Genomic DNA, 17,122 nt, shown 5'->3' with positions numbered 1-17,122 from the left:
TATCTAGGTGTTTCCTCTGTTTACTCCTTTGTATACTTGGACTGTATGTTTCTTTTATTAATAAAACTTTATTTTAACTATCAGATTAAAAAAATAAAAACCCTTGATCATGCAGAAGTTCAAGGCATAGTTATTTTCTCTTGTTCAGTTCACTGTATGTAGAGGTTGGTGTGGCAGCAAATTAGACAATTCCTTGGAATATGTTCCCTATTCGGATCATGATCAAGATTCCTATTGTATCAGGGTTTTCAGAGAGGGGGCGGATGAGAAAGAAAAATGTAACAAAAGAAGGAAAAAAAAAAAAGGTTTATAAATCCATAATTCATACATGCAGCTACAAGTAAAACAAATGAGTCACACCCCTCTATATATAAAGGGGAGAGAGAGAGAGAGAGAGAGAGAGAGAGAGAGAGAGAGAGAGAGAGAGAGAGAGATTAATTGTATCGAACAGAATTTCCAGCGACCTCAAATGGTGGAGATGCATGGAGTTGTGAAGCACGTATACAGGAAAACGTAACATTCTACCATGAGGAAGACAAGGGGAAACCAAAAATATACCACCGTTAAAGAACATATATCAAACCAGTTGCGACCACCCAGATACAGCAATGGTTTAAACTTCATCAAAAAAACCACCATCTCCGTCGACGGGCCCTCTGCAACAAACACGCCAACATGAGTTATAAAGATTACTGAATTGCAAGAAATATAAAATGGTCATATTTGCAAGTATGTGAAACTGTTAACAATGGCAACATTAAAGGGGGAAACTCATATACATGATGACTACCTAATGAAAACTAGGACCATCAAGGCAGACAGATCAAATGAAGTTAAAGATACTGAGACCGTTTCAAAAGGACAAATATTTTTTGGTTAAAAGAGAACTGACAGATAATACAGAGCATCTCAATGCCAAAGAGAAAGTATCATAATTAATCATGTAAAATATACAACCATTACCAATATAAACTTAAAGCACCAAATGGAGCATTCAAGAAATGGCGTAAATTAAGAATTGTGAGTGGTCAATTTAGAAAGCAGAAAAGGATGTCATTTTCCAATTAAGGCTTTCTTTTATTTTAATTATATTTTAACATATACAATTTCCAATCAGTTCTAGAAAATACCCAAAAGAAGTAAAAAGAATAAATCAGTGAAAAGGAAAGACAAGATAAACCTTCTGCTCCTGCTTTTGTGATTGCAAGACAATAGGTTTAGAGAGGACACCATTGTCAATGTTCTGAATATAGGGTCGCACCTTGTCCTTCAACATCTCATTTAACTGAAAATCAAAATAAGTATAAAATATCATTAGAAATAATTGATGATTTATGGCTATTATAGCCTTATAACAAGTTTTTTTCCCCCTCCATCTCGATCTCTTCCTTTTACCTCTCAGCAACATTTTATGGTTTATTTATCGTCAAACACTTTCATTGGCTAAATTATGGATCTCAAACCCTATGGGATTCAACCAATGAAAGATTCACCTATTTGTACAACCCAAAGAACTTCATAGCATTGGGGCTTGGAGGTAGTCGGCCTTGGTTAAAACTTAGGAAAGCACCAATGTGGCATCCATTCCATTCAACATGACATAAAAACACCAATAATGAAAATACAGTACCTTATCCCTCTATGTCACTACCATTAAAAGAAATGGTGAAAGATTATAATAAAAAAAACAAACAGCCTTGGGTGTTGGCTTGGGGATGTTGTACTTAATTTTTTTTTTTGATAGGTGGGATGTTGTATTAAATGCTCAAGGTACATTAGTGATACAGGTTGAGGCACGAGATTGTGCATCAAAAGTTCAAGGCATATTTGTGATTTCGGTGGATACGTTGCGGCCACTATTATGTGCACGAGTCTTTGATATTTTGTACACAGTACAAATGTGCGCACACGCGTGGATATGTGTCTGTGTGTGCATGAGAGAGAGAGCCATTACAGAAAGAAAACAGGAAGGCCCAATCCGAAGAACCTATTACTCTCCTTAATGATTACAGTAACTTACTAATTAAAAGAGAGACAGTAACATACTAAAACTCAGAACTTACTGACCTTCTCCTCGCGCCATTTAGTTTCCCACTGCACATCCAAGATTTTATCTGCAATTTCTCTTTGGGCATTAAGAAGAACAGTCATCTCATATAATTTCTCAGGATCTTTGAGATCTTCCTCACTCCAAGAAGATGCATTCAGTGGAAGGTCCAGCTCCTGCCAATGTTCTGCAGTTAGTTCAAAGCCATTCAAACTGCATTTCTCAGGTCTGATGCATATGAGGAAAATTCTTAGCCATACGCCTCTTCTCTTTTCTTCCCTTGTTTTACAGTTCATAGTTAACAGGAACATAGAATGTTCAGCACAGAGAGAATGAGATAACAAAGATATTTTTAAAATCAAGGACCATTTTTTTTTTTTTTTTGATAGGTAAACAAAACTTTATTATCAAAGAATAAGGCAAAGCGCAAAAACAATACAAGGAAAACAGTGTGCCCTAATTAAGAAGGCGCCAAAGAAAAAAGAAAGTCATGTAGGTCCATGCCATTGAAATCAACAGCAATGGCCCATGTACATAGGGTAGTGTAAAATAGAGCTTTAAGTTCCTCTAATGATCTCTCTCTCTCTCTTCAAATGTCCTCGCATTGCGCTCCTGCCACAAGCACCACATGATGCAAATAGGGATCATCTTCCAAACCGCTTTGATCTGCTGCCTGCCTCCTACAATTGTCCAGCTGGCCAGCACTGCCACTACAGTCTGCACCATAACCCAAGCCATCTCTACTCGACCGATCACCTCATTCCACAAAACCCTTGCTGTCTCACAATGTAAAAGAAGATGGTCCACCGACTCTCCCCCTCTCCTACACATGCAACACCAATCTACTATGATAACCCTCCTTTTCCTTAGATCATCAGTTGTGAGGATTTTGCCCAAAGATGTTGTCCACACGAAAAAAGCAGCTTTGAAAGGTGCCTTGTGTCTCCAAAGTCTTTTCCAAGGAAAAGTAGCATTAGACTCTTGAGTGAGAACCTTATAAAAGGAGCAAACCAAAAATGCACCTTTCCCAGCAGGTGACCACCATAAACCATCTTCTTGTTGATTGCTCGGTTTAACGGAATACAAGAGGCTGTAAAAATCAGCAAAGCTGCTCATCTCCCAATCTTGTGCTGCTCTACTAAAACTGATGTCCCAATGGAACTGTCCACCCGATAACCCCATGACATCTGCCACTGCAACGTCTTTATCACTAGCAAGATGGAAAAGTGACGGAAATGAAACTTGTAGGGAGGTATCTCCACACCAAATATCCTTCCAGAATTTAATCCCGGAGCCCCCCCCCCCCAACTGGAATCTAGTGTGTCGGGTAAAAACTCCCCATCCCCTCCTAACGTGTTTCCACAATCCCACTCCATAAGCTCTTCTAACTTCTTTCGTACTCCATTCAACACCCCCCCCCCCCCCCCCCCGGCGTGCAATGCCTCCATATTTATGCTCAATCACCACCTTCCACAAGGCTTCTGGTTCTTTATTATATCTCCACAACCATTTTCCAAGTAGCGCCGTTCCTCATATTTCTAAAGGACCAATTTACAAAAACCAAAGTGGTCTCAGACAAATAGACAAACCACAATTCAATGCATCACATGCAGAAGGAGATAGAAGAACTTGTATACCAGAAGAAACACATTACAATTTACAAGCCTTGCATGTGTATGTTGGTCAGACCGCTGAACATTTTGCATGACATGAATAAGGGGTTAGATATATGAGGAAATATTATCTATAAGAGTTGTAGTCTTTCCAATGATAGTCGTTGTGATACACTAAAAAAACAGTAGTGAAGGAAAAAATTGGCCGCCATCCTGCTGCTTATTAAACTAAAAGAGTTTTGGTAGGCTTTTGGAAAAATATGGGGGATTATTTTCTAGCCACCTAAAAAGAACCCAGTTATTCAGCCAAGTCTATCACCCCCATCAGCTACCTAATAATTGCATCGGTTAAGACATCCTCCTACCATGCACTCTAAAATATTTTTCAAAATTAGAACTGAAATTCAAAATAGGATTGAAATAGAAACAAATATTGATATATAAGAGTTGGCTAAAATAGAATGAAGAAATCAAATACGCACACCCCAATTTGCTGGCCTTGGTGGAGGATCAATTTTCATGACCTCTGCCTCCAATGCCTTCTTGGCCTTGTAGTAGGGAATATTTTTCACTATAACAGGATCATCCCTAGCACGTACAGGATCGATAGAGATCAAGGCCTGTGAATCATAAACAATATAAATTTTTTTTATAAGTAATGCAATTTTATAAATAGTGCAAAGGATGCAACCTTAGTACACAAGGAGTATACAATGATAGGCCTAAGTAGCAATAAAAGGAAAGAGAGCAAAAGGCTTTGGAATCTAAAAAGATAGCAAGTTGGGAGCTGGTGTGAGCAGCCATTCAATATAGAGATTTTTTTTTTTTTTTTTAATCAAATTAAATGAAGAAGTTGTTTAAAATTTTTAATGAGAAACAGAAAGATTTCGCATAGAAGCCAGCACATATCTAGGCATGGATAGAGTATAATGGATGGATGGAAGATATGATCCTGGCTCTTTTAGGGCCTGTAACTGATGGATAGGAATTTCAACTCCATGATTTTCAAATTCAAATATCAATCAGCAGATCACAAGGCTGCATAAACATTTATGCAGATATGCATACATTACATTGATCAATAATATAATTTATACATAAATAGTTCTCAATTCATATTTGCAGATCTACTTAGTTATATTTAGTGAGATGTTTGAAGAGTGGGGTGCAGATTTAGAATAGGAAAGTTACAAAATAGAATTAAAATTAAGTGGGGAATATAAGCAGTAGAGAAAAATAAAGAAAACACATTTTAAAGCTCTAACGAAATGCAAAACCAAAAGTACATCAATCAAAGAGGAAAGAGGAAGAAAGAGCACTAAGATACCATAACAAAGTTTTACCATCCATTTTATTGATATCCAATTTCTTCTTGCAATTTACTTTCTTTGCTTACAAAGTCATGATTGCCTAAACTTTCAAGTCAGAGCATTCATTCCACAATTGTGCCATAAAAATCTCTCAGACTGTGACCAGCCATCACCATTACTATTTCTCCACTTATAACTTCTTATTTCTTTATAAATAATATTTCTCTGCATATATTTTGAGCATATTCTAAACATGAAAAGCATATTTGGATCTCCCAAATAGGGTAACTAGAGAAATCTCCATGGATATACACTGACCACATTCGCTCTCTGATAATTTCAATAATTTCTTAAGTATAGCCATTGTTTTTAGAATTATGTATCCTTTTTAATAAGTCATTTTAGAATAAAATATCTTACTTCCTGTAAGTGCTCCCACCCTGGTTTTCGCTTTGCTACCTCATCTTGAAGATGATCATACCGCATGGATTCCTGAAGCCATATAGGAAAACTTAAATGATTACTGGAAGGCACTTGAGTATTCATGTTTAGCAAATCAGTCATTGTAATAAAGATGTCAATGTAAAATGTGACACTAAAACGAGATATCAGGTAATAGAAGGTCGCAATTTTTCACTTTAGGTAAAGCTCGCCTTCATTATAGAGTTTGTCAATATCAATCTATGAAATAGGAAAATATAGTGTTTCTTCAACATGACAAGATGACCCTTACAAAATGAAACTGCATATAAAGCACCTTCAATAATTGGAAAACTGAAGTATTAGTCAAAACATCAATTTAAATTGACTGTAAGATCCGATAAGAGAATGCCAGAAATATTCCAGACCAATCAGGCCCTCAACAAAAATGGGTGGGAGAGACAAAGAAAGCACAAAAGGATTTTATCGACAAACTTTTAATATGGCTCTGATAAAGGGCTTACGTTCCCGGCATCTCAAACCCATCTATTGTTTCAGGATGCTTCTACATTATCAGTTTTAATTTTTGGACTTGAACAAGCAGATCTGAACCAATTCCCAAAAACCAAACAAGAATGGGAAGCTATAATGTGTTTGTTTATGAATCAACTTTATTAAACAAATATTATAACCTCCGAAATAAATTACATCTTTATGGTAGGTTCTGTAAACAAAAGTAAGGGACATGCACTTATTCTGCATGGCGTCATCCCAGGACCATGGAAAAAAGGGTATAAAAGATTTATACCGACTTCATCTTTCCGGGATAAAGTTCCTCAACCTATTAACAAACATAGAATCTACCAATTTCAGCTAAAATTTGAGAAGTGGAGATTTATAGGGCACATGCATCCACTAGTGATGGTTTTCCATTTTTGAATCAATTAATAAAAGAAAATGCACAGTTTAATGGACAAGCAATAATATGTTTGTGATACAATAGTAGTAGCATAAATGAGATTTTACACCTAAAGACAGACAGAAGAAGAAGCAAGATGCACTCAAACCTGGTATTGCCACCAAATTTTCTGCTTGATCTCGTCATCATAGTTGAAGCCACCCACAATCTGAGGCAAGGTAATCAACCAAAATGCAGCAATGCTGGGATCTTTCATGCTGTGAACTATATGCTGAGACGGTAAACAAAATAACAAAAAAAATATTAGATATAAACAGTATGCTACAGGCCCTCCATGTAGGCTACATGACCGTGCATATTTATTGAGAACAAAAGCACCAATTCCATCATCCTTTGTCTTGAGACATTTCCTTCTATAAAGCCTCAAGAAAGCACATCAGTCATATCTATTTTTTTTTTTTTAATAGGTAAAAGTAAAATTTTATTGATATAAGAGGCATTGCCCAAGTACACTAGTAGTATACAATGAACATGCCTAATTACATCTAAACACTAGTGAGATATACAAGCAAATCATGGAGGTTGTACGTGCTACAAATAAGTCGTATCTATTATGTGATTGAAGCATACATTAAAAGCCCTTCAGAATTTTAACAAACTATTCACATGTTATCATGATTCATAAAAACAAGTCAGAACTCATAGGGTGCTTGTTGGTCAAATGGCGGGCTTGGGATGAGTTGTAGACTCAAACATCCTGGTTTATTTATTTATTTATTTTTTATAAGTAAACATCCTGGTTTATATTATGTACTAGAAGTTTCCTCAGATGACATAATAATGATTTTGGTGGGCTGGATAATGTATGGTTTAGTCCCCAGGGATGGGTCCTTAGCTTGGTGAGCTTCCATTTCATCCAAAAATAAAGTCAGAAACCATAGCCAGCTAACAATGGCCTTGACCTTTACCGGCATACATCAAACTATATTATATAAATCTCTCTTTTTTTTTTCTTGTTTTTTTTCATTTCACTATGATGTTGAAAGCAAAAAATAGACAAGTAGAAGTCTGTATTTTAACAAAATCTTACAAGCTATGGGAGTGTGACATGTATCACTAGAAACAGAATTTCTGCTAGTACATGCAGGACGGCAAATGCAAGAAATGTGAGGCTAGTGAGGTAATATGAAGCTTTAAAAAGATTGGGCCCACCATTTTTACACAAGAGGGCAGGAGATCAACATCAATTATATGATCGTGATATCATACTTTAGACCAATGATGCATAGCACTCTATGATGAGACTCAATGAATTCTAAATGGATTTGCACTAATAACAATTGATTTGATATCCTTTTTTTTTTATTTGCACTCTATGATAATATCGTACTTAATACCAATTATGTAAACACAATATTATATGGAAGAAAAAGATACTAGCCTCATAAGGATAGTCCATTTTTTTCAAGACATTATAAGCCTTCCATGGAGGCTCCATGATCTGCAAGAAAAGAGAAGGCAATATAAGAAAGGAAGCATTTTCAAATTGGACAGCAAAATAAAAGCACAAAGCCCAACGAAATTAAAAGATCTAATCGTCTAGAGCTCAGCAATCCTTCTAAGTGTGCCCTAACCATCTAGTATTTTGGTCATCGATATGGAATAAGTATATAAGTAGAGTATACGAGTAGAAAGAAAACAAAATTCAATTTGATAAGTTTTAGACTTTGGAAACAAGCAGCCTATTACCACAGGGCTAAGGAAGCATGTTGCGGAGATTAGCCCTGTAAAAGGGCTTTCCCAGGCCTATTCAACATCGCTGGGTAAAGATAGCATTGGTGGCAGAGAATTTACAACTTTCAAAGGGCTCTCCTTAATGGAAATGGGAGTTTATCTGTGCAGCAAAAGACTGGGAGATGGATTCCTTTACCTCTTTTTATTCTCAACAGTCTTCTTTAAGAGTGGCAAATATAGGTGTTTGAAGTTAAATTGCTCTGTAATGCGTAAGCCCCCACAACCACATTACTTTTCCATGGAAGAGCAAGGTTCCCTTGAGAGTGGATTTCTTTGTTTGGATGGATGGACTGGAGAAGATCCTCAGTTGGAATAATTCAAGGAAGTGACATATTATGGTTGTAGAATGGTGTTATATGTGCATGAGGAATGAAGAACCCATAAATTATCTTTTACTCCCTTGCAAGGTGACTAGCACATTATGACAAGCTGTTTTCTGTATTTTTTGGCTAATATGGGCGATACCTAGTACAGTGGTAGATCTATTAGCATGTTCAGAAAGGGAATTTTCATAGTCATCACACTGAGACCTTGTAGAAAATGATTTCAATTTGTCTAATGTGGTAACTATGTGTAGTCGATATTGAGAGAAATTACACACAGATATTTTATTGATCTTTAAGCTTATATATACAGTACACAAATGACACTAACACCCTTATATACATTAGTTACAACCATACCCTCTAACACTCCCCCTCAAGCTGGTGCATATATATCATATAAACCTAGCTTGGAACAAATAAGCTTTAACCGTTTAGAACACAATGGTTTGGTAAATATATCTGCAAGTTGATCAGCAGATTTTACAAATGGTGTAGAAATGTCACCACTTAGTATTTTATCCTGAATGAAATGACAATCAATCTCAATGTGTTTAGTCCTCTCATGGAAAACGGGATTAGATGCAATATGCACTGCAGCTTGGTTATCACAAAGTAATTGAAGAGGGACAGGAGCTGGAAACCCAATCTCTTGAAGAAAGTGTTGCAACCATGTCAGCTCACTAGTTGTGTGAGCCATTGCTCTGTATTCAGTTTCTGCACTAGACCGAGCTACTACTGTTTGCTTCTTACTCTTCCACGTAACCAAGTTACCACCCACAAAGGTACAATATCCAATAGTTGATCTTCTATCTGAAGGAGATCCAGCCCAATCAACATCTGAAAAAGCTTCAATTCTAAAATGTCCATTTGATCTATACAACAATCCAATACCAGGAGCCCGTTTAAGGTAACGAAGAATATGAATTATAGCATCCCAATGTGAGACCCTAGGCATTTGTAGAAATTGACTCACTACACTCACTGCATAAGAGATATCGGGTCTAGTAATAGTAAGATAATTCAATTTACCAACTAGTCTTTGATACCGACCTGGATCTCCAAACAACTCCCCTTCATCTTTCAAGAGTTTACGATTTGGATCCATAGGTGTGTCAATGGGCCCTGCACCCAACATACCAGTTTCTTCTAGAAGGTCAAGTACATATTTTCTTTGAGATAGGTTAATACCTTTCTTCGATCTACCAACTTCAATTCCAAGAAAGTATCTAAGTTTGCCCAAGTCTTTTATCTGAAACTGGTCATGTAGGAATTGTTTTAGCCTGGCAATTCCAGCCAAGTCACTTCCAGTAATGACAATGTCATCCACATATACAACTAACAAGATATAACCTGCATCACTATGTAGGTGAAATACCGAATGATCTATTTGGCATCTATGAAGACCAAAATGCCAATACAGCTTCCGAGAACCTTCCAAACCATGCTCAAGGAGATTGTTTCAAACCATATAATGCCTTCTTTAACTTGCACACAGTACCTCGATACTCCCCCTGAGCAACAAACCCAGGTGGTTGCTCCATATACACTTCCTCATTTAAGTCGCCATGTAAGAATGCGTATTTAACATCCAACTGAAATAAAGGCCAATCCAGATTAGCAACAAGAGAGATCAATATTCAAACAGAAGAAATTTTGGCAACTGGGGAGAAAGTCTCATCATAATCAATTCCATAAGTTTGAGTGTAACCCTTAGCAACCAAGCGAGCTTTCAAGCGTTCCACAGAACCATCAGGGTGAAATTTGATGGTATACACCCATCTACAACCAACCAGGTGTTTACCAGGTGGTAAAGGGACAAGATCCCATGTCCCATTATGATAAAGAGCATCCATTTCATTTTCCATAGCAGTCCTCCATTCCAAATCAGATAAAACATCCTGAACAGTCTTAGGAACATAAGTTTTGAGAGTTGAGAAGAAAAACATGAGAATGATGGAGATAAGGCATGAAAAGAGACATACTGGCTAATCGGATACTGAGTAACACAAGAGCGAGTACTTTTTCGGAGAGCAATAGGTCGAGAGTCTGAAGCAGTAGATAACTCAGGATCTGAAGATGGAGACAAGGTTGGTGGAGGCATGAGAGCTGGGGGCCGCAAGCGTCGCGAGTACACCTGTAAAGGAACAACGGAAGGCACTGAGGAGGGTTGGGAAGAATTGGGTGAGTGAGCAGGAGAAAGAGTAAGGGTAGGTAATGGTAGAGGATCACACTCACCAACCGAAGATGTTTCCAAGAAATAGGGTGTGGACTCAAAGAAGGTGACATCAGCACTAGTGAAGTAACGTCTAAGAGCAGGACTATAGCAGCGATATCCTTTTTGAGTCCGAGAATAACCAACAAACAAACACTTAGTAGCACGTGGATCAAGCTTATCAAAGCCTGGACCAAGATTATGAACATAGCAAACACACCCAAAAATTTTTGGAGGGATAGAAAAAGGTAAAGAAGAAGGGTACAAGATGGAGAAGGGAGAAGAACCATTGAGGACTGATGAGGACATACGGTTAATAAGGTGACATCCAGTAAGAACACCATCACTCCAAAAGTGTTTAGGAACATGCATGTGCAGTAAAAGAGCTCGGGTTACATCTAACAAATGGCAATTTTTGCGTTTAGCCACCCCATTTTGTTGGGGTGTATAAGAACATGAAGCTTGATGGGCAATTCCTTTATTACTTAAGTAAGTAGTAAAGGAATTAGATTGATACTCTTTAGCATTGTCAGAACGCAAGATTTGAACTTTTTGTCTAAATTGAGTTTTAATTTCTTTTCGGAAGACTTTGAATATGGAAAAAAGTTTAGATCATGCCTTCATCAAAAACAACCATGTCATTCGAGAGTAGTCATCAACAAATGTAACAAAATACTGAAACTTGTTTGATACAATGTTAATTGGTCCCCATATATCAGAGTGAACCAATTCAAAAGGAATAGAAGCTCAATTATCAAGTCAAGGTACAAAAGACACACGATGGTGTTTGCCAAGCTGACATGCTTCACAAGAAAAGGGAGACACATTTCCAAGATTCCTAACTTGGCGTTTCAAAAGAGAAAGGGATGGGTGTCCAAGGCGACAATGCCATTCAAACGCAGATGATGAGGCTGTGAGAGCTCGAGTAGGTGACTCTTCGACATCAAGGTAATATAGACCACCAGTTTCATGCCCCGTACCAATCTTCTTCCCCGTCTTAAGATCTTGAAAGATACATACAGATGGATAAAAGGTCACGGAACATTAAAGAGTTTGAGTAATTTTACTAATGGATAGTAAACTAAAGGGAAAGCTAGGAGCGTATAAAACAGATGACAAGGATATAGAATCGGTGAGATTAGTGGATCCAATGCCTGTAACTTTAGCAAGAGAACCATTAGCAAGAGTGACACTCTTTGGAGATTTTATATTATCTAACTTAGACAAGGAATAAGACAAACCGGTCAAGTGTTCATTAGCTCCTGAATCGATGATCCATGGATGTTGAGGAGATGAGACAAGACATGCGGACGTTGTACCTGAATGGGCACGAGTAGCTATGGAAGATGAAGCCGTCTGCGTGCGACCCAAAAGCTGATCATACTCATCCTTGGATATGCTAATCATCTCTAGAGTTAGGTTGGAACTCGTTGATGGTAGATCATCTTGGAAAGTGGCTTGATTAGCAGACCCAAATGGTCTACCATGCAGATCCCAACAATAATCCACTGAGTGGTTAGTGCGACCACAATGGGTGCACTTACGAGATTCACGACCTCGAGTACGATTATCACGCCCCTCACGTGCACCTCCACGTGCACTTCTACCACTTCAACCTCCACACCCAGCAGGAGCAACATAGGAGGCAACTAAAGCAGATCTCTCATTACTCTGATCAGAAGACACTGTAGCTTGCTGAAGTCGCGAGAATACATCAGGAAATGAGGGAAGCTGTGGACTTGCCAAGATTTGAGAACGCACTGACTCATACTCAGGTTTTAAACCAACAAGGAAGCGAACAACATTAAAATCTTCCCGTTGTTTCAGCATACTTGGAATATCAGAAGTGATAAGTTGATACATTTTTAGCTCTTCACATATGCTCATCACTTGAGAGTAATATTCTTCCAGACTCAAAACACTTTGTTCCAATGCGAAAAATTGTTTACACAACTCATAAATACGAGTTATGTTTCCAACACCTGAATACATCTGTTTGAGATGCCTCCATACCTCTTGAGCGGTATCAAAATGTATTAAGCTTGTACAAATATTAGGCTCAATACTGGTCAACATCAAAGACAATATTTGAGCATCTTCTTGCTCCCATTGGGCAAAGGTAGAACTAGTCGAATCAGGAACTGGATCAACCAAATGAGTACGACGAAGACCTTTGCCTTTCAAAAACATTTCAACATATCTTGACCACAACATATAATTTTTTTCATTTAACTTCACCGAAGTCATAGGCATACTAACATTTGGTGCAAGAGACATTGACTCAAATTTAGTATCCATGGAAAACAAAAATATCACAACAATTCACTTTAGAAGAAAATATTTCACATAAAAACATGAAATATGGATGAGAAATTGGAAAAAGCAAGCTGGAAAAGTACAAATCCAGATTAAAAACCTAAATTTCGGGCCTGTATCGTGTGAAACTAATCTGAACCGATCGAAATAAGCAAATATCGGGTCTGAACCGGCCTGTTTCGGGTCTGAACTGGCCTGTTTCAGGTCTGAATCGGACTGTTTCGGGTTTCGGCTTGTACCGGGTTCACTGCTGACCAAAAAAGGATTATGCTATCCCTAACCAAGAATAAGCTTACCTTATATCCATTACCAAACAGGGCTTATTCCGAATAGGAATAAGTTCCTATTGCAGGTTTGAGGCATACCCAGTCCAGAACTTGGTTTTGTTGAGACCCGCAGCCAAACAACCCAAGCCGAGCTCCTCGCCGGCGATATACGATTGCTCCGGCAGCCGATGACAACGGAAAATACATCGGAATGCACAGAAAACGCCGGTGAAGTGTATTCCGATGACTTTAAAACTTGAAATCACCGGAAACACGTTGAAAATGGGCTTATTCCACTCCCTGCCACCAACGCCGAAGACAACACCACCGGAAAACACCACAGACGGCTACGGTGATTCCACACAGCGCCACTAACCACCACCAGCCACCACTAACAACCACTAATCACGAAACGCGTTGAAAAAGAGTAAAAATTTGTCACAGAACACTACCAACCGACTACGCAGAGTTCTCTGATACCATGTAGTCGATATTGAGAGAAATTACACACAGATATTTTATTGATCTTTAAGCTTATATATACAGTACACAAATGACACTAACACCCTTATATACATTAGTTACAACCATACCCTCTAACACTATGAAAGGAAGAAATGACTGCAATTAAGGACTGCAGAAGATCTTGAGGCTTTCTTTCACAACTCACTTTATCATTACATGGCAGCCCATCTATAGCTTTAGCTTTCAGGATGTTCTTGATCTTTTTTCTTTCTCTACTTATGTGTATATGATGTATATTCCATCTATACTTTGTCATAACTTTATTTATTTTTTCTTGATTATTAATAAATTTATCTTATTTATCAGAAAAAAGTAGCAATTCATGTGCTTACTAGTCTCACGTAATTATTGATGAAAAATATTGATATGTTCAAAACAAAATCTAAGCTGCATTACAGAAGACAACTCACATCATCCCCAGAGATTCTGACTTGTAATTTGTGTTTGCATTCAGGACATCCCATTACACCCTGCAATATTGAATATATATGTATATATTACATATGACCAGAACCAAAGATTAATATATAGGAAATTATTGAGCAGAGTAAGCCCAAAGGCAGGTTAATCAATTGGAAACCATACATGCTGAAGAATATGGCTTAACTATCACTTACCGTTCCATCACAGGTAGGACAATCTTTAGATGGCAAAGGCACATGAAGATCCATGGTGGACGGAAGGTGCACCAACTCAGCCCGATTGTCAACAATGGCCTCTGCAACACATTCAGCCGTTGCCTTCTCTCCACTGCAGAAGGATACATGGGAGTGAATATAAGAAAAAAATAACATTATATTTCAGTTGGACATTGATCAAAGCTTCACATCATGGACACAACCAAGGAAAATAATGGGTCTTTCAAAGGCTAAAAAAGTAAAATTTAAGAAATCTTCAGGCCAATCCAGCTATGTAAGGCAAGCTCAAAAAGCTTTTGAATTTTGCCTTGAAGGGACAGAGAGTATTGTAGCTTATATAGTTAGAATTTTATACTCCTAGAAACCAAACTTGATTGGAGAGGGTTTACCTTTTCAAGGTGTAATTTTTCACTTGGTAGTGCACCCTCCCTGATCCTCTGCACATGGTACACCGCAATGCCTGCCACCCATTGCAGGTTTGACAGTTTCTGCACTTCAATACCACTTTTAAGTAAGAAAGCATCAAACTTTAATTCTACAGCTTACCCAGAGTATCTGTTATTTGTATCACGACAATATACATTTCAAAAGGTAAATTAATCTGATTCTTTTGAATGTTTATATCAAATCCTATAAAGTTTTACTCCAAGGAAAGTAAAGATTTTAACTTGTCAAATCCACCCCTCCCCCCAAAGGAGGGGGCGCTGCAGGCCCAATAAAAGTCATTAGCAATACTTATCTTCTTAGAACCCCCATTTTTTTAACTCCAACCATCATCTATGTGCCTTTTCCAAAAACGAGACCTCTTACAACCAACCTTTAAGAGCCATGGGAAGTATTGACCCATGTTAGCTCTGCAAGCATGGCAATGTTACTTTTGCTAACATGGTGGAAGCGGTAGGAAAGGAGGTGCAGTTCCAAGTGCATGTGAAAGAACGTCAAGGCAAACAGTTACTCGAAGTTCAACATAAGCCAAATACATTTACCATATTTTAATTGTATATATGCTAATAGACTATACTTACTTAAAACAGCACTAATTTAGAGGGTTTGAATAGAAAACAGATAACGATGAACAAGGGCAATAGTAAACATCTAAGGAACGATGCAAGTACCTCTGACATATTACTTTCTTTCCCAACTCCAACGCAATGTCATAAGTCCCAAGAGTAGCAACAACCTGCAATCAACCCACGATGCATCTAATGATTGAACCATTTGAATATCATGCAAGTCCCACTTGACCAAATTACAAGCATAATTCAAATGATACGTGTAATCATATAATACCGCAAAGCCTTCATTTGTCTCCAATGCCCAAGATTCATAAAATCCATTGTCAAATAAGCAAACACCGGGTTACGGGTCTAAACAAATGGCAGTAGCACCCAAAACAGTCATTGAGAATTTGCATACCAACATAAATTCGCATTAAACTAAACCTCGTTAATTTTAAGCACTCACAAAGACTACAGCAAAACTATTTGCTCAAATGAGAGATAGTCACCCAAAGCACTAAATTCCCATAATTTTGCATATCAACATATACATGCACATTTTATTAAATTTTGTGAAAAATTAGCAGGCCAATGATACCAAATGACAAGAATTAACCCAACAAAAAAAGAAAAAGCTAAATTCTCAAAATCCTTTCACATCAACATACAAACGCTGAAACGCTCGTTTATTGAGATACGAGAAATTCAAGAAACTACGCAAAAAAAATAAAATAAAATTGAAGCAACCCATTTAACAAAATGACGTCACCGCCCAGAACAACGACCGAATTAAAAAAAAAACAAAATTGTATTCCAACACCATGCTCTGGTCATCATGGCTATCAATATTACAAGAACTCACAAAGATGGAAGCGTATGAGAGCTTGGAGATGAGCTCGGGGACGCCGAAGCCGCGGGGAGCAGAGCCGACAATGTCAAAAGCGAGAGTGAAGGGAGAGAGCACAAGCTTTATGGGGAACTCGAAAATGTCAGTGATTTGGTGACCATAGCGAGCTCTGAAGAGCTTGTATTGAACATCCGCAAACTTCTTCAAACTCTTCACCAGACGGTCTGTTCCTCTCGACATGGTGGAGACGGAGAGATATGGGAACGCTGGGAGAGTCGGAGGATAAAGTGTTTAGTTTGGGACCTGGGGTGATGTACATTATGCAGGGGAGGGGCTGCTTTATCCTATATAAGATTTTCGGGAGAACAGCTCGTGGCATCTATGTCTATGACCAAACACGCAAATAAACAAATAATAAAAATAAAAATAATATATAACTTGAGGAAAAAGTATAATAAACAAATAGTTAAGTAAATATTTTAGATAAAAAAAATTATATAAAAGTAAATTCATAATTTATATGACTTAATATAATATGTTAAATTATAAAATTATTTTTATTATAAAATAAATTTAAGTTATAACAAATAGTATAAAACTATATTAATTTATAAATTTATATTCTACATCAACAAATAGTTTTTGGAATGCATGATTCATGTACACGATTAATTAAAAAATTTCAAGCTAATGTGAATTACCATTTAGGCGATTGAGAGAACAAATTTTGAGAAAAAATTTCATTACTTTATTTAATTTTAAGCAATTTTTCGTAAGCAAATTTTGAACAAAATATTAATTTTTATTTAATTCCTAAATGCCAAATATTATTTTAAATAATATTATATATAATTTTAAAATGACCACCGCGTAATTTTAAAAATATAAAAT

The 17,122-nt window shown here is 37.3% G+C and overlaps 1 protein-coding gene across 2 annotated transcripts; it reads right to left on the bottom strand.

The window, feature by feature from the left end:
- Positions 1–290: 290 nt before the first annotated feature.
- On the bottom strand, positions 291–16,559 carry LOC122281578. 2 transcript variants are annotated; one of them, XM_043093190.1, is made up of 12 exons: positions 16,247–16,558; positions 15,502–15,566; positions 14,776–14,874; positions 14,366–14,498; positions 14,159–14,218; positions 7,751–7,810; positions 6,458–6,580; positions 5,391–5,462; positions 4,143–4,280; positions 2,068–2,223; positions 1,181–1,285; positions 291–656 (listed from the first exon to the last, which is right to left on the bottom strand). In XM_043093190.1, the coding sequence occupies exons 1-12, from the start codon at positions 16,469–16,471 to the stop codon at positions 624–626; spliced, it is 1,269 nt and encodes a 422-aa protein (XP_042949124.1). In that variant the 5' UTR covers positions 16,472–16,558; the 3' UTR covers positions 291–623. The 2 variants fall into 2 exon arrangements, with proteins under 2 accessions (XP_042949124.1, XP_042949125.1); XM_043093191.1 differs by lacking the exons at positions 291–656; positions 1,181–1,285; positions 2,068–2,223 and adding an exon at positions 3,446–3,585 and having other exon boundaries at positions 16,247–16,559.
- Between the last annotated feature and the right edge of the window lie 563 nt (positions 16,560–17,122).

This window comes from Carya illinoinensis, chromosome 11 (assembly GCF_018687715.1).
Source record: "Carya illinoinensis cultivar Pawnee chromosome 11, C.illinoinensisPawnee_v1, whole genome shotgun sequence".
NCBI classification, from domain to species: domain Eukaryota; kingdom Viridiplantae; phylum Streptophyta; class Magnoliopsida; order Fagales; family Juglandaceae; genus Carya; species Carya illinoinensis.
Note: the sequence above shows the minus strand (reverse complement) of the source record. Positions and strands in the feature narration are given on the sequence as shown.